This window comes from Haliotis rufescens, unplaced genomic scaffold (assembly GCF_023055435.1).
Source record: "Haliotis rufescens isolate VD_foot unplaced genomic scaffold, xgHalRufe1.0.p SCAF_1, whole genome shotgun sequence".
Classification (NCBI taxonomy): Eukaryota; Metazoa; Mollusca; class Gastropoda; order Lepetellida; family Haliotidae; genus Haliotis; species Haliotis rufescens.
In genome coordinates, this window is record NW_025963779.1 from 48,200,203 (window position 1) to 48,228,088 (window position 27,886).

Sequence of the window (27,886 nt, forward strand, 5' to 3'; positions counted from 1 at the left end):
GACATAAGAAAATTAGAGCAACAAAGCTCCGTAGCTCATCTGAATTTCAATGAAATATTTGAAACATTATGTTTAAACATGTTAATGGCTAATAAACAAAATAAGTAATTTTTCATACCAGATACATGCTTACAGCATATCAAATTAGAGATGCTAATAATGCCTGAATAATGATCATGATATTTTCAATATGGCTGCAAAGCTTAAAACTGTCTATCCTGTGAGCATATTTGAGGGGCACAATTGCTAGAATATTGTATGCACAAAATTTCAGCTTGCGACACATTGGTTTCAATTTGAAGGCCACAGCAGCATCAAAAATAGAAACAAACCAAAAATGAGTATGTGTTGTTCTTCATACTACATAATTACTGCATATCAATTTTATAATGATGCATGCAAAAATGTCTAAATAATGGATGTTAATTTTCTTATGTTTCGACATCTTTAGCGTTAAGGTGGGGTGATGTGGAAAATGTAAGCAATTACCACAGATGGATGGACATGGATGGACAAAACACCACAACATAAGCTCACTTGATCCTTTGGGCCAGGTTACGTAGCTAAAGATTCACTGACATAATAACAGTCCTTGTTTTAGCTCCTTAATGCTGAGCGCCAGGAAAGCGAACAAGTACCATCTTTTAACGTCTTTTGGTATGACGTGGCCAGGGATTGAACCCCCAACCTTCTGCTTCCCAGGCAGATGCTCTACCACAAGACCAACTAGGTGGTCCAGAGACAAATGGTATAAAACTTGACACATTACAAGAAATAATATATTTATTCTCATGCTTGTCACAGTGGAAGCTTATTAAAAGTCTTAAAAGTATTAAATCAAATGAATGAGGACCAGCCTTTGCATACCAGTGATAGGTGTTAAAGATCAGGAGAAAGTCACATACAAGTGAAAAAATCAAATTTTACTCACCAACTTTATGGTACTTGTCTGTATCTGCTTCCAAGTTGTCAGGGAAACTGTGACTGCATACCTAGAAATAACAGTTTTACAAGGTGCCCAAATGCACCTGTGTCCCAGTGTGCCCCTGGCTCCCCAGTATTACCAGGCCAATGGTTTAACATAATAATAATAATAATAATAATAATTCATTTATTTGGTGCTGTTCTCCATGCACCGGCATTATTAACCCAGTCAATGGATCAGTGTGCTCTCAACAATCATTCTCATCTCCCTGGGGAGTATATATATATCTCCCAAACTGCCTTTGAGGCGCTAGAAAGTTGACAACCACATTGCCATCTCATCTTGCCAGGTACCCATTCACTGCTGGGTGAACACAAGAACATTTTGAACAAAGTCACATGCCCAAGGAGACACCACATGTGCTGCATGTGCTTTAGTGTGGGGCAGGACCGAAGGCCTTGAAACTCTCCTGAGCGAAGCTGCTAAAATGCGGTCACCCATCCAAGGACTCTCCGCGATTGTTGTTGCTTAATCTCACCTGATTTGTGACCTGTGCGCTGTGCATAGGACCATGTGCCACCAATATATAGCTGAAAGCCATGCTGAAAGTGTCTTCTTGCAGCAGGATAAGAGAACACATTGTCCTTCTGGCAAAGACAAAACTGTCACAATAACAGTCAAATCATGAAGTATGAGGTCTGTTAAAGGTTGAAATCTGTTCCCTCATTTACTTTGTATCTGTGAATATTGAACCTATGTGTTCTTACATAATTTGAGAATGGAGGTGATTATGTTCATGTATGCAAAAACAGAAAGAAATGATGTGGAATAGTAGTCGAGCCTGAACCTTGCCATGAATGTCGTCTTTCAAGAAGCACTGGACAGGATTGACATAGTTTGAATACTCATCAGTCGCTGATAAACATTAAAAAGTATTCTGTCAATTATCTGCCAGTCATCAGCGTGTTGTAATCATATTCCTGTTTGATGGGGACGCGGAATTAACACGCTATTTCCTGATCAGCCTGGATATCCAGCCAGTAATTACAAATATCAGACCACACTTTGCAAGATTTGAAAGAGCTTAGGCCTTGTATTTGAAATTGTAATATTCTTTAAGGAATGTTCATTTAATCATTGTTTGCTATTTCTAGCTGATTCCCCCCCAACAAAGCATGACAAAGTTTGGTATCTCTGAACCACAGTTGATGCTGAAAGGCAGAGATTGAGGTAATCTTGGTGATAAACCTTTTTATGGATTATGCTGATGATCTGTTTTCACACTGTCAGTTTTTCTCCAGAAGTCAACAAATGCTTTGTCATAACCATAGGACACATCCTCGGCCTCAAATGTTTTCTCATCATTTGAAAACTTTCAAATTCCAGTCACAGCTTCTCTGATTTTAGGACATCTGTTTCCTTGCTTTTCAAGCTTAAAAAAATGTAATTTTCTTTCTATTAAGTGCCCCCAACCCCTGGTAGCCAAAAATAGTCCCCAGCAAGCAGATGGCTTTCCCTTACGACTTCCCAGGACAGAGATAGCAGTGACTGAGAGAGGAGGAGAAGGCACATCTCTTGCCAGAGGAGGGCATACCTCTCATGGCTTATCATAGGTGTGCAACTGTTGAGGGGTGGAAGACAGGAAAAACAGCCACCACTGGTTAGGGAGGAGTTGAGTTTCAACACCATGTACATGAGTCTCTTCTCATTCTCAGTTAATATGTTGAGGTCCATGAAATAAGGGAAGGCAGCAACCCTAAACCTATACCTTTGCTGTATTTCGTGTTCATAAGTATCATCAGTTTCAATGACTTTTGTTCAGCATTCAATTTTCACAAGAACCTCTTTGAACTGATCATCCAAATCAATGGTGGCAATCCCACATTAGGATGCAAGATCTCCATACAAACTCAAACAGGGATACCCCACTTCAGATCTGTAGATTTCCATCAACACACAATATGGCTACCTCACATTGGATCTTCAGATCTCTAAACTCAAAACATGGTTAACCCACATTTGATCTCAAGATCTGGTCCTCTCTATTCATATTTTTCTACTGCAACTACACATCATATATATAGAGTAGTCACAAGGTAACTAACAGCCCGATTTTGAAGGTTTGTGAGGTATTCTCTGCCACTAGATGATTACACAAAAAGTACTAATAATGTTTTGGCACTACAGTTTCAAGTATGGAAACTTTTCTGTCTTAAATGAACCACCCACACAGTCCCTCCTTTCAAATGGTGTCACCTCTGTACTCCCCACATTGTGCTCAGTGTTGGAAGTGAGCATCGTTTCAATGAGATGGCATCAAGTCAGGCCCATCTGTATGTCCAGTCCCAGAAACTGGTAATTAAATCTTAAGTCACGAGACCTTCCAGGCTGACGCCCAGTCGACAAATTTCACTTTTTTCAAATAACATTGCTTAATTATTGATGGACAATGGATTACAAAAAAGGAAGGCTTATTTCTTTGCTGTTGGACACAGAGACAAAACACCCGTGGTCCTGAAATATAATTATGTTAGTCACAGGGGACAGTAGTTGCCGGGGTAGGCTGTCGATGCTGTTGCTGCAGGCCTTCACAGATGTGTTGTCAATGTTGCCGTGCATGTAGGCAGTCAGCAGGTAGATGTAATGAATTGACTCCACGTCCTGACCACGGGCAAGTTACTTCTCATTATTTTACACATTGTTTCTTTGGTTGCAGGGAAAATGGGACAAACCAAATATGTCTTGCAGGTCCTTTACAAACTTTTTCCTGAATGGCAATTTCTTTATAATTGGAAGTGACTAATTTTTTCAAATCAATTCATCAGAATGAAGACTTGTTGAGTCACTTATGAAGCAATATGGTTGTGACCTATCATGATGAATGTTTTTATCTTAAGGTGGTGGAAAGTTCAATCTTCAGCACTCTGTTCAGAAGTTGTGAAGTAGTGCTGCTGTTCCACACATTCAGAATACAGGGGGAGCTAAACAGATTTCTATTTCAAAGCATTGTGGTTGGGAATTGAACCAAATTGTTTTTGTAGAAGTGTGATTGTGTGTTTGATGTCCAGTCATGTAGGGCTGTGTTATTGTTTCTACATTATTATGTCTGTGTGCTCAGATCCAAGGAGGCAAAGAGGAGGATTTATGTCTGACAGCTCTGTGAGTCTGTACTTCTCTTTGAAACCAAGGCCAATTTACACTTGCACATTTCTTAGCAGAGATGATGAACTCCTGAAGTATAAGCCATGTGTGACATTTAGCTGTGCAGCAATAGGTACATTTAGATGGACTTGATGGGCACAGTATCCATGTGACTCTAAGTGCGCCTGGACCTCTGCTGCCACCATTACTGCAGGGCTTTTGAGCATTTACCAATTACTAAACATTGGGACAGCAATTTACACTGCACCATTAGGCACCACAGCAGTGAGACAGCGATGCAATCAGCAGGGACCCGATTGAAATTTGAAGGAGCTGCGTGATGATGTGTCTTCTAGCAGTTGTGGGCCAGTGTTGCCATCATTATGCAAGGTCTTTTGAATGTTTCCTCAGTAGCCAAGATGAGGACAGCGATTGTCGCTGCATCATTAGCCCTCCAAGCACTGAGACGGGGTGACTCTCTCTCCCCCAAACGGAGCCTTGGTTGACTCGTTCACTCACACTGATCCCAGATCAATACTGAAGATAGAGATGGTGGGGGACGTGGTCCCCGGTGTCTGTGGTTTTGGTCGAGCTATTCGCCCGACTTAACACGCTAGTAATAATGACATGAGGCATGTAATAGATGCTCATTGGATGATGGGACATCTAGCTCATTTGGTCGCATGGCATTTTGTATCATACTGATGTTAATTTGATAAGGACGTGATGTGAGGCTTTATTTGAATATTGAAGACAGTCAGGTTGTAAGGAGTCTAAATTCTCCCTGTCATAAAGCCAACCGAGCATGTTTTTTTGTCTTCATATCTCTCTAAGTAGGCGTTAGTCATGTATGTACTGACATTCAGTGACCTCATGATTCCTGTGCCGCAGCGAGGCGGGTGGGTACTGTCCCATGTCCCATGCTGACTGGTGTACAACCACCAGAGGATATGGTGCACTTCATATTTAAACCAGTGATATGCACTATTGTTGTACATGTCACTTCTCACAAATCAAGAATTTCACAAATTACATCAGTCTACTGACAGTGTATCATGACAAGTTGTTGTGAAAGGACAGCAATGTGTCCCCTGCAATTCCACTGAACACGGGAATCAATATCAGTGTTTTGTCCCTAACTGTGTTTGGTTGATACTCAGTAAGCACCATTATTTAACTGACCTGTGTTTTATTTTATTAGCTTATAGAAATTGACACATGACTGTTTTTCACTGGTAGACATACATGTACATGGCCAAGGCAGTGTGGTATCATAGCTCGTATTCTAAACTTTCCCAAGACCCTCATAGCAAGTAGTTTGCTGAAGCAATTGTGCTGGTGGTGAGTGGTCCCTTGACTGTTCTCATCTGCACAAGGCTAAGGGTCAACTTCACTTGCATAATCTTCTAGTCTAGCTTGAAATAAACTTTCTGAAGAAAGTTGAAAAAGAGTTGTCAATAATTTGGCATGATTTGACAGTTAACAAGTGGTAATTTTAGTTCTTTTCTATTTACTGTTGTAGTACAAAATATTCAGCATGTCATTTTTTGTAATAACTGTTACAAATAGTTTGTGGAGGTTTGCATTCAGTGGTCTGGTAGTCATTTCCAGTCTAGGTCTAGACTGTTATTTGTGAAACTGATATAATATTCTGTGTGCTTGGGGTAATTATTAACTGGTAGATTGATATTAATCATAAACATTGTGTTAGCAGACAAGAAAGTAGTGTTTGTTTTTCCTTGAGTCCAACTTGCCTGAACAGCCCACTGGTCCAAGTCTCGTCCCAGTGGCATACGATTGCTACCCTTTGTAGGACATGAGGATCAGGTATGGGTGCATACTTCTCACTTCATAACATTGTGGACAGTGGGTAGGGGAAGAGCTTCGTGTCGACATTCTTCCCTTGCCTGTGATGGTTTCACCAACAAGCACATGGTTTTACAGGTCCAAGTTTACTTCTTGGAACTGCTTCCATACGAGTGTGAACTTTCTTACTTATATTTAACATGTGACACTTCTAAATTCCATACTTTTCTTTGTCTTGTCAATTGGGAAAGGTGGCCTTTTTGAGAATATTTCAGGAAATTGAACATTGTAAAAAGCTAAACAATTTTCCCTCTGCGTATTGAATGAAATGTAATCCATTTTTGTCAAGGTTGTTTTTACCTTTTTTGTCACAATAGGAAATTAATCATGGGAATGTGACCCATGTCAGTTAACTGTGTTGGGCATCACGAGGCAAACACTAATTGACTCACGGAATCAGATACTGTCTTCTTGGAACATTTAATTTTATTTCTTTTTAAAAAGGGACATGTAGTTAGCAATTCTGTTGTGTAAACATAATAGCAATCACATGGTCTCTCTGCTTCTGCTATTATCATTTCCATGTCTTGAACAGTATGCTGACCACTGATGCCTCAGACTTCTTCCATCCACCAGTTGCTTCTCAGCGACATGAGTGTTTGTGGGTAAACATGCCCCACTGGTGTGTGTAAGTCTGAGTCTGCAGGTATCTAGTCAGTCATCTACACAGGTACACTGCAGGGCCAAACATGCAAGGTGATACTCCAATCTCCCTTCTTTTTGACCTGCGGTCCTCAAGGCAAGTTGGACCAAAGTAGAGTACACAAGGTGCTTTGGGTTCCAATGTCATGTTGGGTACTTCTTCATTGATGCTCAGGAATGCCTGCATTGAACCTTATCTTCATGCTGCAGTGGTTGAAACTTAAAAACTGTCTTCCGCTTGTGGTATAGTCCTGCACCATGACTGTGGAATATATGTATTTTATGGAAAACAAAACCAGGAGAGAAAGGTATTGTGCAATAAAATATTTCCTAGATTCTATGTTAGTCTACTTGTGGTACCAAGCCATTGAATGCAGTGCCCTTACTGATATATGATGTTCAGTTCATGTACTATGCTGTTATCAAAATGGGATGCTAAATTACTTATCACCTTGGTGTCCCTGTAATTTCAATCATCACACTACTGGAATAAAATTATGTCAGCAGATGGCACTTCAAAGTTCAACTGACAGCACAGATATGTCATCACATTCTGCCTATAAAGTGCTTTGCTGTAGTCCTCAGCCAGTCCGACCTGACCAAGTCCAGCCTCCAGATTTGGTGAAGGGGGTGAGATGCTGTTGACAGCTGCGGGCAGGTCTCAGGGTCACTGTTATGCAGGGTTCAAAGATGAAGGGTAATGGCCTGCAACTGGTCCTCACAATAATGTCTGTCCCCCATCAGTCAGCTTGGGGTAATTAAAGTGAGGATTTACCTACAGGAGACCAAGGATGGAGATAGGCACCCAGCCTGCCTGCAGCTGTTGGGTGGATCAAGAGTCCAGCAGCACATGCTGCCTTCACCTCCTTCACTTGTCAACCCATACCAACTGCTGAGAGGCCTCTGATGGTGTCCTATAACACTGCCAGACTGTGCTGCTAGCCTCTACATATCATCATTTACACACAGTTAGCTTCATCTAAGTCCCATGTATGGAATGTGCATTTCTTCTGGCCATCTGTATGATAACCAAAAGGGGTCAAGATTTGGTCCACTAGAAACCCAACTGTATCCTATATTATTGAAGAGGTCTGTGCTGTATCTAACCTCAACACTGTCAAAAATTAATTTGCAGGAGTTGTCAGCAATATAGGAAGCCTGAACTAAATTTTTCTATATTCTATCTCTGTAAAAAAAAACACCATGACCCATTGATATAAGTGCTTTGTATATATGAACAGTATGTCTATGGAGGTTCCAAGTTAATTTATTTTTTTCAGTGCAGCAAGACTGCTGAACACCTAACAGCAAGTCAAGCCTCTGCCCATGTCTCCCCTCTCATTGAATCACATGACACCATCGACAGCCCCACTCCACTCTGGGCAGTGTTTTATACCTCCATGGAATATCTCAGTAATATAGCTGTATAAATTCTGCATGTACACACACTAGATCACCTTCTTTCCCACACCTGACACCGCCCGGCATGGACCAGCCCACCTCCTTGGGGCTAGGGGGACTCAGGGCTGGTAATTACCACGTCTCCAGCTTACTTGGCTTCCCAACATTCCTCACACTATCTGCTGAGAGAGGTTAGAAAGTGATGACCTGCTCGTCAACCACTGGTGTTTAACACAAATATACATCCTTCATTCAAACCCTACCTGAGAGGCCAGACCTACTACTTGATGAAAACTGTTCAGGTAGGGCTGCTCACACATGGAGAAGTTGCCATCTAATAAATGTCATTCTGAACACTACTGCTCACTAGGAAGAGTAACTTATTTTCGGGACATTTCATGGAAACTCTAGGTTGATAGTTGTGTTTTTATTCTGTGTAAGTTTGGCTTGATGAAAGAAGAGAAGCAAGGAGCAGATATATCCGTAAATGTCCTGCTGTATGCCTCAGCAAAACACTTCCTGGCGTTCTGAGCCAGGGAAGCTGTCAGCTGGTAGAACTGTTTACCCACCAGTGATAGACTAAAACAACATATCAACAGCTATCTCTCATTACAAATAAACACACCTCTTTCATCATCAAATTGTTAGAAAAATTACTGAGTGACATAAACATGCTAGGTTTCGCCATGTTGGAGCATTATCTATCCAACCTATCTAGGAGATCTATTGATTTTACCCCGATAAACAAAACTGTAGGCTGACTGTAGGGATCAACTTTGGCGGGTATCAGTGGTCAGAAACTAGGGTGTGTGTGGCTTATACTGCTGGAAGCAAGTGTTTCCACATCCCAAGCCACCAGGCCCAGATTCCTCAGTCCTAATATGACATTCTTTTTCAGTGGAGTTGGGAACAGGGTTATTTTAAACATGATTGATAGCGGAAGTGTGCGAGTGAGTTTGGATGACATCAACTGAGTGTAACCTCTCCCCCAGTAGCTGGTGGCAAGACGCAGTCTTCACTGCTGGATGTTTGGCTGGTGTATATCTTCACATTTTTTGTCTTCTTCAGATGCTCTTCCTTTTTCTGCAGCGTCTCATCGCTTAAATCTTGCTTAACAGGCTCTCCTGGTTCCTCCATAGACAATCTCATGTCAGGAATGACAGATCTCACTTTGTTTCACCAGTTTCAGAATAGGCAAAGTTTGAATTTCTGAAAAAAATATCTACTGGTGTGAAATATCAAAGGTGTTACATGAGGTATTTTTTGTGTTTTTTACACATATTTTGAATTCATTTTCCTGGAACAAGCTGGATATGTATGCGATTCATCTGCATGAAGAAATATGAATGATAGGCGAAAGAAACTTTAAGACAAAGGACAAAGTTCTCATTGTAAGGTGTGTCTATTTGAACTGTTGCACAAGTTCAAGTTGCCTATATAAAGTAACCAGTGAAACTATTGGATGTCATGTGAAGGCGTCTCCTCCCTCTCGGTCCACCCACAGACGACAGAGTTATAGCCTACTGTGACAGCAGGGGCTCATGTACTCACTTCGCCCTGTCCTTCATCCCAGGGAGATAAGGATAGTTCATTATATTGCCAACCAGTTCCATCATTGACGTCATAATCTAAGGAAGTGCACAAAATATGCACTGATGTGGGTCGTATCTTTGATGTTGATAATAACTTCCCAGCAGGCCTTGAAGTATATGTGACACAAAAGTGTTATATTGTAGCTGTACATTGAGGCTTGGTGTCGCCCTGATTCACTGTAAGCAATACACCAAGTTAATTCCCTGGATCTGTCCGCCCTGTACATGCTGGTCACACAGTATCTCAGGTCTGTTCTCATACGAGAACCCAGCACCTCCACACACATGCCCCTATCAGAATATTTATGCAAACTTTCCAGCAAGATGCAGATTTATCAATGGAATGCTTGTCTCAGCTGCTAGTAGCGACAGGAGGTCTAATAAATTACTCTTCATATCTGCTATCATCCCAGGCCTGTACACTTTCACCAACACATCCATAGATACTTTACATACATTGGCTTTGATCCCCAGTGCAGATTTGGCGACACTTTAGGCTGGGATTTTTTCAAGAAAGAGAATTGTGTGTGTATCAAAAGGCATATCGTGTATCTCTCTGCTTCACCATGGATTGAGTTGTATCAGAGAGGGAATCAACAATCACCAGTCAAGTGAGACTTGTGTCAGCGACTGTAATTTGCAATACATGATTATTTCTGCATATGTGCGAAATAGCTCGTAACAATTTCATGGGTGTTGGTTCATCGTGAAAAGATTGACATGATATTTGACGATCTTCAAAGAAAAATGGAATTGCTGCTTGAACAGATCCCAATCCAGCAAAGAGTTTTGCGATGTCTTTGCATTTGAATTATGTACGTTTGAAGAGATAGCAGAAAAAAGAGTAGCTGACAAAGGTTTTTGGTCTTCACTAAATTCCCCATTTCTTCAAGGTAGAAGTAACTCTATATATCTGTACTGTCTTTTCTTATTGTAAGAACGTCAAAGCCCCGGTCCAAAAATAGTCTCCTCTTCACACACATACAAGCCGAGTCAGAGCAAAACGTAGTTCACCCAATTAATCTCACAAAAAGGGGATGTGCTGCCCGGGACAACATCGCACTAAACTTTGCCATCTTCGTCATCAACAGCGGTACAGCGATACCATTCAGCCAGCAGCTGTGCCTTCCTGGATGTGGCTGCTGCCATTTGGTAGGAAAGGGGCTTGGGAGGGTTGCAGGCCACATATAGTCCTCCCCGACAGGTATTCTGTGTCATGCTGGTCCACACCACATACATCAAACAGCAGACATTCAGGCCAGGATAAATTACCTGTGCATGTTTACAATAGAGTTTAGAGTCTATTATGCATGTCCTAGCTATGACAATGGTTCAAACTAATTCCCTGTCAGGCTAGTGATGAAGGAAAGTAACTGGGTGCGAACATATAGGCGGAATATGTGGAATGCGCCAAGTTATACAATTAGTGTCAATAATCATTACTTGCTACATTTGAGGGCATACGGCCAGCAGTCGGATGGAGGTATTAACACACTATAATTTGTGATTTCACACCTCTACAGACACTTTGTACCTAAACACTCTACACACAGCTTAGTTCGGACAGATCAGCAGGGAGTATTTGTACAAAATCAAACTACACTAGAATACTAGATGAGGTAAACAGTAATTTACATATAGATAAAGATCTTGATATTTGATTATACCCAATCTATATGATATTCACCAAATTGATAAACATGAAGAACTTGAACATAGAATTTTAAATATGAGAGAAACCACTTCTGTTCTTTATATTTTGAAAATTTGTGATGTGATAACATTGGTTATCAAGGGGAGGGGGGGTTTAAAGTGTTTCATGAAGTCAGGGGTTTGATTCCCCACATGGGTACATTGTGTGAAACTCATTTCTGGAGTCCCCCACCATGATATTGCAGGAACATTGCTAAAAGTGGCGTAAAACAATACTTACTCATCCACTCAGTGAAGGTATCAAACAGGTCAATACATGAACAATGTATGTTGAAGTTGTAAAGCTGCTCCTGAACATTGGGCATGTATGTGAAAAGCATGCTCATCGTATCATATGAAATGAAAGTGATAATAAAACAGTAAATCACAATTTTGAGATAAAGAATGTATGTGACATGCATGCTACATGTTAGAGGTGTGAGGCCTTCCCACCTTGCCCAGTGCTCCATGATTGTGTAACTGTATTACAATTGCCTACACCATGTGACGTGAGTGGCATGATGGGAACGCCTTGTCAGTGTCTCGTGTTCGTGTCACTCACACTCTCTGCAGGGAGCAGGAATAAGGTGCTGATCACACCAATAAGTCGCTCCACTCAAACCATGTGGCGATGGTTGACAGAAACAGACAAATATTAACGTATTTCAGAATTTTACATTGTGTCAAACAAGCTTGGAAATATGTGGTAATATATCAATACTTAATGTACCCTGCCTTTGGTTTTGAATATAGTATATAATCTCTTGGCACTCCTACTAGTTAAGCCCCTGCTTCCCAAAGCAGCATCTGGTGGAGGTATTGCTGGGTAGTAGGTCTTCATGGGGTCTAAGCATGACTATATAAAACACTTTCTATATTCACATTTGCTATGTTTAAAATATATAAAGATACAAAGGTTGTATGTCTTTTTAGGGGTAAAGAGCATTGTGGTTTAAAAAAATAACAATCAATGGATTACTGTCACTAAAAAAGACATTACTTTTAGAGATGATCATTTTAATTGTTCATTCCTGAATAAGAAAGTGCACCCAAAACTTGCATAATAGGCTGCACGAAAGGATTGATTGAGACAAAACAGGATTATAACCATGAGACTATGGTCTGGATATTTCAGTAAATGTCATCAGGCAGGTTTTACATCACAGGACAACTGTAAGTCATTCTGCGCATTCTTCTTGTCATGAGCATTTTAATGTGTTGAAAGGAATGGGGAGAGAAGGTATATTCCTGTCTAGAGAGGGTATATTCCTGTGTAGAGAGGCTGTATTTCTATGTAGAGAGGGTATATTCCTGTGTAGAGAGGGTATATTCCTGTGTATAGAGGATATATCCCTGTGTAGAGAGGGTATATATTCCTGTGTAGAGAGGGTATATTCCTGTGTAGAGAGGGTATATCCCTGTGTAGAGAGGCTGTATTGCTATGTAGAGAGGGTATATTCCTGTGTAGAGAGGGTATATTCCTGTGTAGAGAGGGTATATCCCTGTGTAGAGAGGCTGTATTCCTATGTAGAGAGGGTATATTCCTGTGTAGAGAGGGTATATTCCTGTGTAGAGAGGGTGTATCCCTGTGCAGAGGTGTATCCCTGTGCAGAGAGGGTGTATTCCTATAAAGAGGGTGTATTCCTGTGTAGAGAGGGTATATTCCTGTGTATATTCCTATGTAGAGAGGGTGTATTCCTGTGTAGAGAGGGTATATTCCTGTGTATAGAGGGTGTATTCCTGTGTAAAGAGGGTATATTCCTGTGAAGAGGGGGTGTATTCCTATGTAGAGAGGGTGTATTCCTATGTAGACAGGGTGTATTCCTGTGTAGAGAGGGTGTATTCCTATGTAGACAGGGTGTATTCCTGTGTAGAGAGGGTGTATTCCTGTGTAGAGAGGGTATATTCCAATGTAGAGAGGGTATATTCCTGTGAAGAGAGTGTGTATTCCTATGTAGAGAGGGTATATTCCTGTGTAGGTGGGTGTATTCCTGTGTAGAGAGGGTATATTCCTGTGTAGAGAGGGTGTATTCCTGTGTAGAGGGTGATTATTCATATGAAGAGAGGGTGTATTCCTATGTAGAGAGGGTGTATTTCTGTGTAGAGAGGGTGTATTCCTGTGAAGAGATGGTGTATTCCAATGTAGAGAGGATATATTCCTGTGTAGAGAAGGTGTATTCCTGTGTAGAGAGGGTATATTTCTGTGTAGAGAGGGTGTATTCCTATGTAGAGAGGGTATATTCCTGTGTAGAGAGGCTGTATTCCTATGTAGAGAGGGTATATTCCTGTGTAGAGAGGCTGTATTCCTATGTAGAGAGGGTATATTCCTGTGTAGAGAGGCTGTATTCCTATGTAGAGTGGGTGTATTCCTAAATGGAGAGGGTATATTCCTGCGAAGAGAAGGTGTATTCCTGTGTAGAGAGGGTGTATTCCTATATAGAGAGGGTATATTCCTGTGAAGAGAGGCTGTATTCCTATGTAGAGAGGGTGTATTCCTGTGTAGAGGGTGATTATTCATATGTAGAGAGGGTGTATTCCTGTGTAGAGAGGGTATATTCCTGTGAAGAGAGGGTATATTCCTATGTAGAGAGGGTATATTCCTGTGTATGTGGGTGTATTCCTGTGTAGAGAGGGTGTATTCCTGTGTAGAGAGGGTGTATTCCTGTGTAGAGGGTGATTATTCATATGAAGAAAGGGTGTATTCCTGTGAAGAGATGGTGTATTCCTATGTAGAGAGGATATATTCCTGTGTAGAGAGGGTGTATTCCTGTGTAGAGAGGCTGTATTCCTATGTAGAGTGGGTGTATTCCTATGTAGAGAGGGTATATTCCTGTGTAGAGAGGGTCTATTCCTGTCTAGAGAGGGTATATTCCTGTGTAGAGAGGGTGTATTCCTATGTAGAGAGGGTATATTCCTGTGAAGAGGGTGTATTCCTGTGTAGAGAGGCTGTATTCCTATGTAGAGTGGGTGTATTCCTGAGTAGAGAGGGTATATTCCTGCGAAGAGAAGGTGTATTCCTGTGTAGAGAGGGTGTATTCCTATATAGAGAGGGTATATTCCTGCGAAGAGAAGGTGTATTCCTGTGTAGAGAGGGTGTATTCCTATGTAGAGAGGGTATATTCCTGTGAAGAGAGGCTGTATTCCTATGTAGAGAGGGTGTATTCCTGTGTAGAGGGTGATTATTCATATGTAGAGAGGGTGTATTCCTATGTAGAGAGGGTATATTCCTGTGTAGAGAGGGTATATTCCTGTGAAGAGAGGCTGTATTCCTATGTAGAGAGGGTGTATTCCTGTGTAGAGAGGCTGTATTCCTATGTAGAGAGGGTGTATTCCTGTGTAGAGAGGATATATTCCTATATAGAGAGGGTATATTCCTGTGAAGAGAGGCTGTATTCCTATGTAGAGCGGGTGTATTCCTGTGTAGAGGGTGATTATTCATATGTAGAGAGGGTGTATTCCTATGTAGAGAGGGTATATTCCTGTGTAGAGGAGGTGTATTCCTATGTAGATTGGGTATATTCCTGTTTATGGAGGTGTACTCCAATGTAGAAAAGGGTGTATTCCTGTGTCGAGATGCTGGAGAAAGTCAGTGTGCTCCTGGCAGGAGGTAGGACAGATGTGACATTTCCCCCGATGTGCCAACCAGCACATGATCCTGGTCGGCTGTGTGTTATCTGTTGTAATGTCTCCCTGCACATACATTCCTCCCTCGCCAGCCACTGCTCCTTGTTTTTGTCATGTGCTTGTTTGCTTTCTTTGATAAAGGCAACCACGAAGTAATAACATAGTTTTAGAAGATTCCTCTGCGATCAGAGTTGAGCTATCATGGTCGCACAGTGCCAGCAATCCTTTGTCATCTACATCATATAACACCTACAAGCAGAAGCAGTGACAGAAAAAACCCACAAATTCTCAGCATGATAGCAGGATTAGAGTAGCGTGTGTTAAGAGATCAGGTTACAAAATACAATGTTTAGGGCTGGTTATCAGATGTTTTTGACTCTTCTTATCCTGTGTCTTGTAGACTTTGAATTTCTCGGAGGACTTCTGGTCTTGTTTAAGCAACAATTCTGGGTATGTTCCATTTACAGTGTTGAGATTCACTGTCTCTATTTTTGACATAATTATACCAATCAAAGAATGTTCAACAGATCGTAAATGCACATAGCGTTACTAAACACAGTTGAGGCTGCTATTTATGTGCCGTTAAGTAGCATAATCCATCTTTATCTTGCAGTTCATCTACGACCAATTCCAGCACTGTCCACAATCATTTCCTGGCAGATTCTCTCAGTCTTTGACAATGGTTTCTTATCCCTTTGTTTTCACTATCATCACATTCATCAGAGTTTTTACTGTAGCTTTTTATATTGATGTTTTGACAAGGTTTTGACTGTGTATCAGCAGACTGCACTAAGGGAGGGCCATAAAAATAAATATGGTCCAATATTTGGAACAAACTTGTGTCATCCATAGAAACTTGGGGATGACTTTGTCAAATTGTTTCTATAATGACAATAGTTACTGCAACCAGCAAAATCTTAAGGTACGCGAAACTCAGTAGATAACAAGGTGTCTGATGTTTTACGTGTCATGGAAGAGAGATATGGTTTGGGAAACAGAATCGTGTTTAATTATCAATTTAATGTTTGTAATAATTTGGACTTATAGTAAATTGTCCCAGTTCTTTGTTTGCTTGCGCCAGCCTCTTACATGGAAATCCGACTGATATCTGGTTATTATCTGAAGAACATCCAGAAGTGGATTCCTTCGACAAATTACCTTACATTAGTGCTATTTAAACATTCTTTGAATTCTTTTAGGACATAGAAAACCAATCCGTCAATGTCTTAAAATATGGATCAATGTATAGAAACCTTGTGTCATAGTACTGTTTAGTACAGAAAACAAGCAATGAAGAATCTTATAACTCTGACAAGCAATTGGCATGGGGGATGTGTTGCAACATTAGTTGATAGTAATATATTTCATGTACATTCAAGGATAAAATAGCATGAGGCAAATTGTACGGCCATATATTATGGCCATAGAAGGCTGAGCCAAAGATCAGAAGAACTCTTCGCTTGGTGGGACACCAGATCTAATCATCAACAAGTTTCTGGAAACAAAAAAGAGATGTGAAATCTGTGTTCAATTTTGTATGAATCTGGTGGTTGGGAGGCAGGAGACAGGGTAGCTGTCAACTGTGTTTGCTAGCTGGCTGTAATCTCACAGATATACACTGATATGCATAACTATTTATATTGATTCCTGTGCAAAACCCAGAAAATTTGAAATAACCTGTCAAGCCAGATTGCATAATCAGACTATAGTAGTGCTGTGCCATGTAGCAGGCAGGGGATGTGTTGCAGTGATGACCTCACACAGGCTTACTAACAGATCACCCTGCTGTGTGGGAAGAGGCATACATGCACACTTGCAACACAGAAACAAATTCACTTGCTTGTTTGAGCCGGAAAATTCATGGTAGTTGAAGATAGATCAAGGTCCAATAGCTTAATATTGCAGTCACTTGTGCTCTGACTGATGATTATGATGGGACTATCTAGAGTATATCTACAGTAATACAAGTTGTGATGACACCACTAAAAATCACAATTAGCAGATACTTAGTGTTATTTGTCAGTGAAATGGCTTTGCCAGTCTCCTATCTGCACAAGACTTGGTGCTACACTTGGTGGTATGTCAAGGATTATTCCCATCCCCACAACTGTATATATCTGACATTTCCCCACTCCCCCTTCACAGCTGCCACAAGACAAGATAGTATGACTCTTCTTCTCAGAGCAGGCCTGTCTTGTGTGCTGCAAATAGCCCAGTGGCCAGGCAGGGGGATTCAAGGGGGGTAACTCTGTAGCTGGATGGAAGATATTACCATCATGCTTACACTGTTAGGTGGTAGAGCGATTGATTTATTACAAAACGAGATTTAATGAAGCTTAGAGTTAGTTTAGTGTGGTAGTGTGGGTTGATATCTTTGTTAAATTTCGGTACTTTATGGACTATGGTATCTGTTTATATTTTTTTCTTTCTAGAACTCACAGAGTGTCCAATACCTCAGAAGTGGTATATCATCATCTGCCCCTCATAGTAGGACTAATTGCTGGGGTCTCTGTCAGGGATTCACTGGAAAATGTAGTGTTAATTCAGACCAAACTCTTAAGAAGGAATGGGGCATTTATTTTATCGACTTATTTTGTTTTCTTAAGTTTCTTATTGCAAGGGCATGACTTAATGTTGATAAAAGATGAGATTGAGCTCTGTTAGTTAAAACTATTGTGTCTATACCATCTGTTTCAGGTTGAGTGAAAATATCCCTTACCATGAGATAAAAAATATACCGTATTATTTGTTAGGTGCAATGATTGGCATTGATTACCTATGCTCTTGCCATTAAAGTGATTGCTAAACACCTCATCTTGTAGAATGGTTCATTTCATCTTAGCACAGGGACAGGATTAGGATAGAGCCTGTCTCTTTGACAAGAAAATAATGACAGAAGCTTGCACAATACAGAAGTATTGATTGGCGTGGTGTCACTTTGATGTGTGTCGTCACTGATGCAGCCAGCAGGGGGAGCACAACAGCTGGGGCTAACTGTGCAACAGTCACAGCACCCAGGTAACACTTAACTCCAAACAAGTTGACACAACAGAAAAATCAAATTAAGCAGTCTGAGCGGATGGTGTCATCTTAGAATAAAGAATAGTCCTGAATGACATGCAATACATTCATTTGTGCTGGTAGGATATTGACAAGAGACCTTCAATAGCTTCACCTGGAAGGTGTCCAAGTTTTCTACTTATTCAGTATATCCTTCTTTTTGAGATGTTTTAATGATAATTGATTTATAAAAAAGTCACACATATTCTAAAATTATGGAACAATGTAGATAATGTCTACTTCATGTTTTTTTGTTAGTCCTGCACCATGACTGTGGAATATATGTATTTTATGAAAACAAAACCAATCTAGATTTATATAAAATCAAGTCTACCCAGCTCTATTCCACATCAGCATCAGGAAAAGTAATTGTTTTAATTTTAGAGGAGAGAAATGTATTGTGTAATAAAAGATTCCCTAGTCTATATGTTAGTCTAGTTCAGTGTGCAAAATAACTGCCTGCCTGTTGCCCGTGGCTGGTAACTTTTCTTGTCAGGCTGCATTATATTTTCCACCACCTGCCGACTGTCTGGCTGATGATTTTAAGACTACTTACGTATTCAGTATATTATAACTCCTTGTCGACTGAAACGGTGAGTCTAGTTCTTAGTCTTATTATAAGAAACCTATGGCGGTACATACTGCATGATCTTGTAACTATAACCCATGCCAGCTAGGTTGTAGTTCCTGCTTGATGTGTCAGTGAGTTGGAGAGTAGCTGTCCAAATTAAGTCCTTCAGAATATGAAATATGTTATGGGGGTTAATGATAAAGGCATGTGTGTCAGAAAACATTGCAGGGATAATATGGGAGTCTTCATCAGTCCAGGAAAACTTCCTCCTCCTCAGATGTCCACTGTCTCCAGCCATAGTCACCCAACACTAATTAGTGCAGCCTTTATTAAATAATTTAGCTGTTGGGGGAACAAACGTAGGATATGCTTCAGCTAGCACAGAAACACATACTTAATTGAATCTGCCCAAGCAGGGGAGGCCATTCATGTCATGCAAAGTAGGTCTCATTGGTGCCATGTCCATGGGTGCCATGTGTAGATGGGTCAGAGGGAGACATAGTGGGTGGATTGATAAGGGGTTTGTGTTTGCATGCTGATTGTAGTGTAATGTGTAGTCATTGTAGTGTAATGTGTAGTCATTGTAGTGTTGGTTCATACCACTGAACCAGTATTCATTTCAACGTTTCATCTCAAAGATTCATTGTTGGTGTGATGGAATGTTTGTGGTGAGAGGAGATGTTTCTTTTCTACTCCACCCAGTGTAAACAACTATTTTGTTTTTGCTACTTATTTGAAGTGGCATACTTAAACAATCATATTTGTTTATTTACCAGTCTCATAGAATACTTTGTTTGGTGCCATTAATCACTTTTCCATTCCACCAAATCTCCCACTCCAAGAGTCGACCCACTAAACCTCCACGTTCCTGGAGCTGTAGTCACTGACTGTAGTCAGTGGTGGTAGTGCAGCCCCCACCTATCCAAGGCCCCATTATTTGGTACTACCATCTCCAGATCTGCAGCCATCCCTCCCTGTCAGGACCCCCACCATTCTTGAAATAGTGCTACCAGTCTTGACCATGGTCCCCAGCTTCTCAGTGATCAGGTTACGCCTTGTCCATCACCAACACCACATCAAAGCCAGGCTTGACCAGGGGCCAGGATGAGGTCAGTGTAAGGGATATGGCACTCTGGACTCCCAACTCAGTGGACACAATTAGAGAACTAGAGCTGGTCACCATTGCATAAGATTTCTCTGAGCAGCACTAACTAGGTTTAATCATGTGCAATGCGATCTCCTTTGCTTGGCCCACAATTGGACAGTCAGTTTGGTTTGGGACAAATTTTGTTTGAAAGGAGACAAAATCTTAACGAGCTGAATTAACCGAATTTTGTCTTGCATGGTTTGTGAGATGCTCTTCGGAGTTTGACTAATGAGTTTAAATCATGTGAAAGATATGTAGCTGCATTGAGGAGAGGGGATGAGGAGAGTGAAGGGTAATATGCTCTACTTCTCAGCCTCTCAATGTATTAGATTGCCATTCAATTAATTTGACTTTGAACATTGGTCAAAACTGTTAACTTCTTAACTCTGTTAACTCTGAACTTGACTTTAAAAATTATTCATACCATTACATTCCGGATTGAAAGAGTTAAGAATAATCAAATACACAAATGGAACATCAAAAACATGTTTTTTATTAAATGTGCTACAGTTGTTTATTATACTATATACCAAAAAAAAGAAGAATTCAGTATATAAGTGTCAAAGTTTCACCTTATGACTAAGCAAGGTCTATGTCTACTCCAGATGTCCCTTGAGGGTGGTCCATGCTTGTCCTCTGTAGTCACAAAACAAAGCTGTCTGTTTACATGGACACCATAAACAAGGTTGAGCATGATACTGGAGCAAGGCTAACATCAACACAGTTGTCCAGCCAGCCTCCTCCAGGCTGTGGGGGGGGGGGGGGGGGGGGGGGGGGGCACACTGTCCTCTGTGGCCATGCTGGTTATGTAATACGGACATATGGGGACAGCCAGGAAGTCTTTGAAGTATGACTACCTTCTTGTGTCACCTGACACCAGACAGGGGATAAGCACTGCCAGATGGGGACAGGACACAGGAGCCTCTCCCTCCTCCCCTAGCTGGCGCTGACATCCATCTCTCACCTCTCTTCCAGGACATTTGCCACCACCCTGTTCCCCACTTGTGTACTCACTACCCTCTTCTTCTTTTGCTGTCAGGAATAATTTATGTTCACTTCCTTTGACTTTTCTCATATTTTTCATATGGAGATAATTGTAAGAGAGTAAATCTAGGTTTGTTACACAGTGTCTAAGTGAATTCATCCATTTTACCCTATTTTGCACCTAGTTTAGTATTGATGATAAGGAACTCAATCATTACCAACTTGATGTAATTAAAGAACTAGAAGCAGTTCCTGCCACTATCTGTTGCTTTGAAACCTGATCTACCTTCAGCCCTCCATGTGTCTGTCACATGACCAGAGCATGGTTCCAGATTGGAGGAGGACATTGTGGTTGTCTTCTTCCCCCCAGCTGGGCTGTCCCTCCCCAAGAATCCCCCCTTACCCCTGTTGCCGAATGCAGCCTGTCCCCTACCCCCTCTAGATTTCCTACTGTATAGGAGGCCCAGTTGCTTCTGGTGTCTGTCTTAGTTCCTGTCACAGACAAGGACAGTCTGCCAGTTCTTTGTGTGAGAGGAAGCAAGAGTTGGTGACACAATCACCTGTCTGGGATATGTACTTTGTTCTGTAGGACAGTAAAGGTGGTGAAATCTGCTGGTTTCCACTGACAGTCAGCTGTTGCATATTGGCATCAGTGGACACTATGTATGTATTACTTACCATTATGGAAACAGATTTGATTTCTTTACTGACCAATGCAGTTTTTGTTTCTGGTTTTATTCATGACAACTGATACTTGTGATAGACATATGGGGCAGAGCTGCATCTGTTCACATTCCCACGCCCACTTGGTAGTTTTCAAAATATTCTCATTGTGTTGAGTGTAATCCTTTGTGTGACAATAATTTGATTGTAATATTTGTTCATAATATCATTATGATTGGACTTGTATAAAGTATTTATGGGTTTAAGGTATTTGAAAGTAATGTCAAGTAACTGAGTTGTACTTTGTCATTTTCAGCTCTTGACAAACTCGGCTACGCACACTTATTCAACCTCGGGATGCAGGTGGAGGTTGTCCAACCCAACATTGTTTTCGACATCGCAAGTCTGATGCTGTATGGAGCTCAGGCTACACCTATTCGACTGAAGATTCTCCTGGACCGTCTGTTCAGTGTCCTCCAGCATGACGAGGTGCTGCAAGTACTCAACGGCTTCGGCTGGACGTATGAGGACTATGCCAGGGGATACATTCTTCAGGTAGGACAGGTAAATCAACTTTCATTATATCCTTCTTGTTTTCCCCCAGTTGTATAACCAAGGAGACAGTAGAATATGTAGCTATAGTAGATCAGTAGTTTGTTGTGATAAACAATTTTGTTTAGTATCAGTATATTTGATATTTGAAAGACTGGTATGTAAGTATAGCAGGGCGTGGAGTCATCCCACAGATGACATCCTTATCTTGTCAGCTTGCTGACGGGGTTAACCTCTTTGGGCATATGGACAAGGCGTCCGACTTCTGATCAGAAAGTCCATGGTTCGAATCCCATCAGGGCACTCGGAAATTTTATGGCTGCTACATTGGCGCTGAGCAAGTTCAATCAAATTTGAGCAAAATATGTCTCAGTAGCCTACTATGAGGCCCGGGACGTGTCTTGACGGGGAAGTATGTAGCTGGACGAGGCATCATCCCACAGATGACATCCTCACCATGTCAGCTTGTGGACGTGGTTAACCGTTTTGGTCAAATGGACAAGGCGTCTGACTTCTGATTAGAATGTTTGTGGTTTGAATCCCATCAAGGGACTCGGAAATTTTATGGCTGCTACATAAGCAACACCATTTAAAGAATTTGTGTTCTATCAGTACTGGTACACCAGTCAAAGAAATTACCTTGAGTCAGGGGTTGTAAGATAATGTAACCTTGGACTAGTAGCTTGTGTCAGGGGTTGTAATATAATGTAACCTTGGACTTGTAGGGTTTGTGAGGGGTTGTAAGATAATGTACACTTGGCGTCGTGGGGTGTGTCAGGGGTTGTAAGATAATGTAACCTGGGACTCGTGGGGTGTGTCAAGTGTTGTAAGATAATGTAACCTTGGACTCGTGGGGTGTGTCAGGGGTTGTAAGATAATGTAACCTTGGACTCGTGGGGTGTGTCAGGGGTTGTAAGATAATGTAACCTTGGACTCGTAGGGTGTGTCAGGGGTTGTAAGATAATGTAACCATGGACTCGTGGGGTGTGTCAGGGGTTGTAAGATAATGTAACCTTGGACTCGTTGGGTGTGTCAGGGGTTGTAAGATAATGTAATCTTGGACTCGTTGGGTGTGTCAGGGGATAATGTCACCACATGGACAGGTACTGACCAGGATACTTACGGTTAGAAACAATTCTAATAAGATTATTGACTTGGATTTGTTTTGGTCAGATATGCAGATGGACTAAAGTAGATCTGTGGTTCTGGTGGAAGTATACGTCTGATAGGGGGGCATTACTGTAATCAGCATACAATGTGGTCACTGACTTACAACACAAATACCATTTCCGATTTTGTCTACCATTATCAAAAACACTTGAGTGACCAGTCAAATGTAGGGGCATTTGTTGCCAAATATTTTGAAGAAATCGTGACTATGTTTTAGTATCTAGGGTTGATGATTTCCTAATTTGAATGTCTGAAGTTGTCATTATGCTTGTTAAGGAACAGTGGAAATTGTGCCAACTTGTCTGTGAGCCACTAGCCGAGCGTGTACCTCTTAACTTTGACCATTATCTGGATGTAGATGTGAGAATTTAACATGTCTGAAAACAATTAATCAGATTCAGACATATAAGGGAGTACCGTATGTTAATATACTGTATATAAGGACATCAATTGCTAATCAAACATAATTTTATTGTACACAAGTATTTATTGTAGTAACCAGTAACAGCAATGTGCCAGTAACATCAAACATGGCATTACATAACACCATTAGGGCATCTGTCCTGCATTCACACCTAGGTATTTACATAACACACGTCTATCATCTCTAGCAAACCAGCTGATGTTGACATAAGCCTCAGTTATTGACAACTGTAGCACATGGTTTCTTCCTGTCAACAGGCTTATCTCTGTGTACCTTTCCCTATCAACACATGCAAATTGCCTGCAGGGGTTTGATAACTCAGTTTTACCCCATGAAGAGGTTGAGATTTCCAAAATGGTGACAACCTGGGCCATAGTTTCCCTCTACTGATTGGACAGACCACACTTGAAAGTGGGATGTATTGTGTGCTGGGTCTCCTCTACCCGTGCATGTGGATCTAATACACAGAGCTTCAGATGAGCATGTATTTGTGTAAAATACACACTATAAATCACCATAATGCAATTGATTTTGTAGTGCTTTCGTATAAATATGATTGGAATGAAAACATAAATATTTTTTGGAAATCTAATAGTATAACAACACTGTGTGTAATTAGCCAATGTAGCCTTTTCAGCCTGTATACCTGCATTTCTTAATAGATGTTTATTTCCTGAAGATGAACTCTTCTGTAGTGACAAATGCTACATCTCACTTGTAACTCACTTGTAACTTGCTGTAGTGAGCATACACCCAGTATGTGACACATTGGGGCATCACATGGTCAGATGCAAATGAGAAGTGACCTGAAACACCATTGCAAGCCAGTACCATTGCAAGTATGGTTTACTCATTCGATGAAGAATACCCAATATACAGAATCCAAGAGAATAAAGATATATTGATATATAAACTGTTAATACCCAAAGTAAATGATGACATGTGAGCAATAATACTCAATGGCTAAAACATTTATCTGGAACCCTGATCATACATTAGAACTTACAGCTCTGACACGTTCCGATATACAGATATTTATCTTTTAGCCACATTTTAGTTCTGTCCAAAGTAGAATATGTTTTTGATAAATTTGTTACATCTGTTATTGTGATGAAAGATTTTGGATTTACAAGGTTCTTGCTAAAGAAGAAAATTCCAAAACAGTTCACAATGGCAGCCAAGGCTGTGTGTAGGACAAGAGCTAGCCTCCTGCATGTGCCATATGGCATATCTGTCCCTGTGTGTGTAGACCTGGACTGTCAGAGATGCCTGGAGCGGAAATGTAAACACCAGACCAAGCATTCGTAGGAAGTGCTCTGTCTTGTAGAATCTTCCCTGCCAACAATATACCCCAACTGTCAGTCACCATCTTCTGTTGCTATGGCAACCAACTGACCACTCTCACAACATAAGTATTGGGTCTCAGTAGGTAGTAAATAGATGGTGAAGATCAAGAGGTCTGGTTTGTCAGTCAGGGAGGGTCTGATGAGCTGGCCAGGTGGTGGGTCTCATTGCAGTCACTGGCTTGACATGCTTGGTCGCTGTGAAATAAGATGAGATGAGTCTAATAATATATGTCTTAACTTCACTGAGTCAAACAACTGAGTTCCTGTATTTTTCAATGTGAAGCTTTTCAGAATTGTTTTTTGAAAAACAGTATAAGTGAGAGTAAACATGTTCCTCCTGAACATTTGTTCTGGAGGAATCAATATACTGGGAGTATTGGTTCCTGTGGAACAATATACCCAGGATGAAGACTATTTCCTTCCCTCAGTCAATTTCTACATATAAATTTATATTCCTCAAGAATACCTAGGCCTAATTCATTGCTCACATATACACTGTGTCTTTATCTTTGAAACAAATATATGTATGTTTTTGCTACATTATAATGCCCAAACTATTGGTAGGGACCATCACCATGCAGCACATCATCGGCTGATGAGAGAGTTGCACATGCCATCGATGTCTGTGTCTATTGGCAGTGGGGGGTCACCCAGGTGGTGACCATATAAGTCTGTGACAGCCATCAGTCCCCTCCCCCTTCACTGACCCCTCCAGTCCCTCTCACCCATCAATGACACCTAGCATCTCCTCAATCTGAAGGGGTACGGGGACACCCCTCCCAATGAATGGGAAGTTGATGTTGGGGACCAGCCCTATCTGTTCAAGGCGCAAAGGTGCCCTAATGATGACAGGACTGTCCCAGGAGGAGGTGGTTTATCAGAGGGCTGCCCTGTTGATGTATCATGGCCACATGTTAGTTGGGACACCGGTAGTCTTCATGCTGTCTTTATCAGGGAACCTTTTCATTCTTCACCAGGGTTACTGGTGAAGGGTTTTTAGATGACCTGTGAGTGGTCTCAAGCTCCTTGAAAATATTATGGAGAAGATAATTTGTCACTCTAGGTATTCTTGATGTGTTACTCTAAAAATCCAACTCATTCTATATTATTTTAAAATAAAAATCATTAAAATCATTAAAATAGTTGATCATTGTGGAGATGATTGTTTTTGTGTGGGCTATTGACAGTGCCTGGACTCAGACTTTAGCCTGGGTAAGTGTGCCTCCTGTAGCAGGCAGGCAGGCAGGCAGTAACTTTTCTTATCTTAGTCCACTTAGTGATGGAGGGAACATGGGGGCAGCCATTAGTGCCAGAGAGGGTCATGTTTAATCATGGATCAGATTACCTACAGTGACAAGGGTTTGATCACAAGGTCCCTCAGATGGGGCCAGTTGGGAGGGGGGGAGGGGGGGGCACCATGGAAGCTTGATGTTGAGATAAGTATGATCATATTTCTTGCAAATCTCCAGATCAAAGTTTGAGGATATAGGCTTACAGAACACATGGACACACCAGGCCTATCCAAATGGTCATACCAAGCATGCAGTCCTCTTTCACCCAGTCCATGTCAACAAAGAAAATTACTTGTAGCTTTCATGAATCAAGATATTTGAATGTAACAGTGTGTTGAGGTTGAAAAGTGCTGAAATATTAAAACAAATTAATTATCCATAATTCTGACCTCGAACTTAAAATGAACCATTATGATCAAATCAAAGCATGGACTTAAACATTAACAAAAGAAGCTTGAAACAGAATTCAAACATTTACCGCAAAGCAAAAGATCCTAATGGGCCCCTCAGATTTAAGAATCGAGCCAATTACAAATATTCTGTAGTTAGGTTGTTGTAAAAAATGTGTCTGGAAAGGATTCAATTTTTGTGTTGTAGGACAGATGGTTGTTGTGGGACTGTGAAGAACAGAGACTTGTATTTATGTGATGTGTAAATGGCAGGTCGCCTTCAGTAATGATGTTTACTACCCTGGCAGTACAAGGGGGCCTGGCGAGGAGATTACCACACAAAGGACCAGTGATGGCAACAGCCATTGTCTATGTAGACTTGCAGACAAGGATCACTTGCTTAGATTAGTTGGTGGAGAACTCGCTTGATTGTGGGGCTAAATGGAGACACGATCTGGTTAGGAAATGGATAAGCGTAATTCTGTAGGATCTGGATTTGATTTTTGTAAAAAGTAGAATGTGATTTTGAAATGTTTAGGGGCAAATATATGTTAATTTAGGTGTTGGAAAATATAAGTCTTAGCTTGGTAATGGGTAGATGTAAAGTAGGTGTTGTAAAATCAGGGGCCATGTCTCAGCACTGTCCTTGTGAGACTGGCAGGACGAGGTGTGAACACTGTCCTTGTGAGACTGGCAGGACGAGGTGTTAACACTGTCCTTGTGAGACTGGCAGGACGAGGTGTGAACACTGTCCTTGTGAGACTGGCAGGACGAGGTGTGAACACTGTCCTTGTGAGACTGGCAGGACGAGGTGTGAACACTGTCTTTGTCAGACTGGCAGGACGAGGTGTGAACACTGTCCTTGTGAGACTGGCAGGACGAGGTGTGAACACTGTCTTTGTCAGACTGGCAGGACGAGGTGTGAACACTGTCCTTGTGAGACTGGCAGGACGAGGTGTGAACACTGTCCTTGTGAGACTGGCAGGACGAGGTGTGAACACTGTCCTTTTGAGACTGGCAGGACGAGGTGTGAACACTGTCCTTGTGAGACTGGCAGGACGAGGTGTGAACACTGTCTTTGTCAGACTGGCAGGACGAGGTGTGAACACTGTCCTTGTGAGACTGGCAGGACGAGGTGTGAACACTGTCTTTGTCAGACTGGCAGGATGAGGTGTGAACACTGTCCTTGTGAGACTGGCAGGACAAGGTGTGAACACTGTCTTTGTCAGACTTGCAGGATGAGGTGTGAACACTGTCTTTGTCAGACTGGCAGGACGAGGTGTGAACACTGTCCTTGAGCTGGCAGGACGAGGTGTGAACACTGTCCTTGTGAGACTGGCAGGATGAGGTGTGAACACTGTCCTTGTGAGACTGGCAGGATGAGGTGTGAACACTGTCCTTGTGA

The 27,886-nt window shown here is 41.4% G+C and overlaps 1 protein-coding gene across 5 annotated transcripts in view; it reads left to right on the forward strand.

Moving 5' to 3' along the window:
• The window catches only part of LOC124131432 (zinc finger protein basonuclin-2-like), a 92,604-nt gene that overhangs the window by 51,301 nt on the left and 13,417 nt on the right, over nucleotides 1-27,886 (forward strand). For 2 of the 5 annotated variants that reach the window (XR_007221591.1, XM_048396920.1), the window contains one exon: nucleotides 21,625-21,872. Coding sequence is in view for 4 of the 5 variants with exons in the window: in XM_048396920.1 (XP_048252877.1) it covers nucleotides 21,625-21,872 (248 nt within the window). In the remaining variant the exon portion in view is untranslated. Of the gene's footprint in view, nucleotides 1-10,628; nucleotides 10,720-21,221; nucleotides 21,309-21,624; nucleotides 21,873-27,886 lie in introns of those variants that run through there. The other 3 variants (XM_046494717.2, XM_048396921.1, XM_046494718.2) reach the window with 3 other exon arrangements.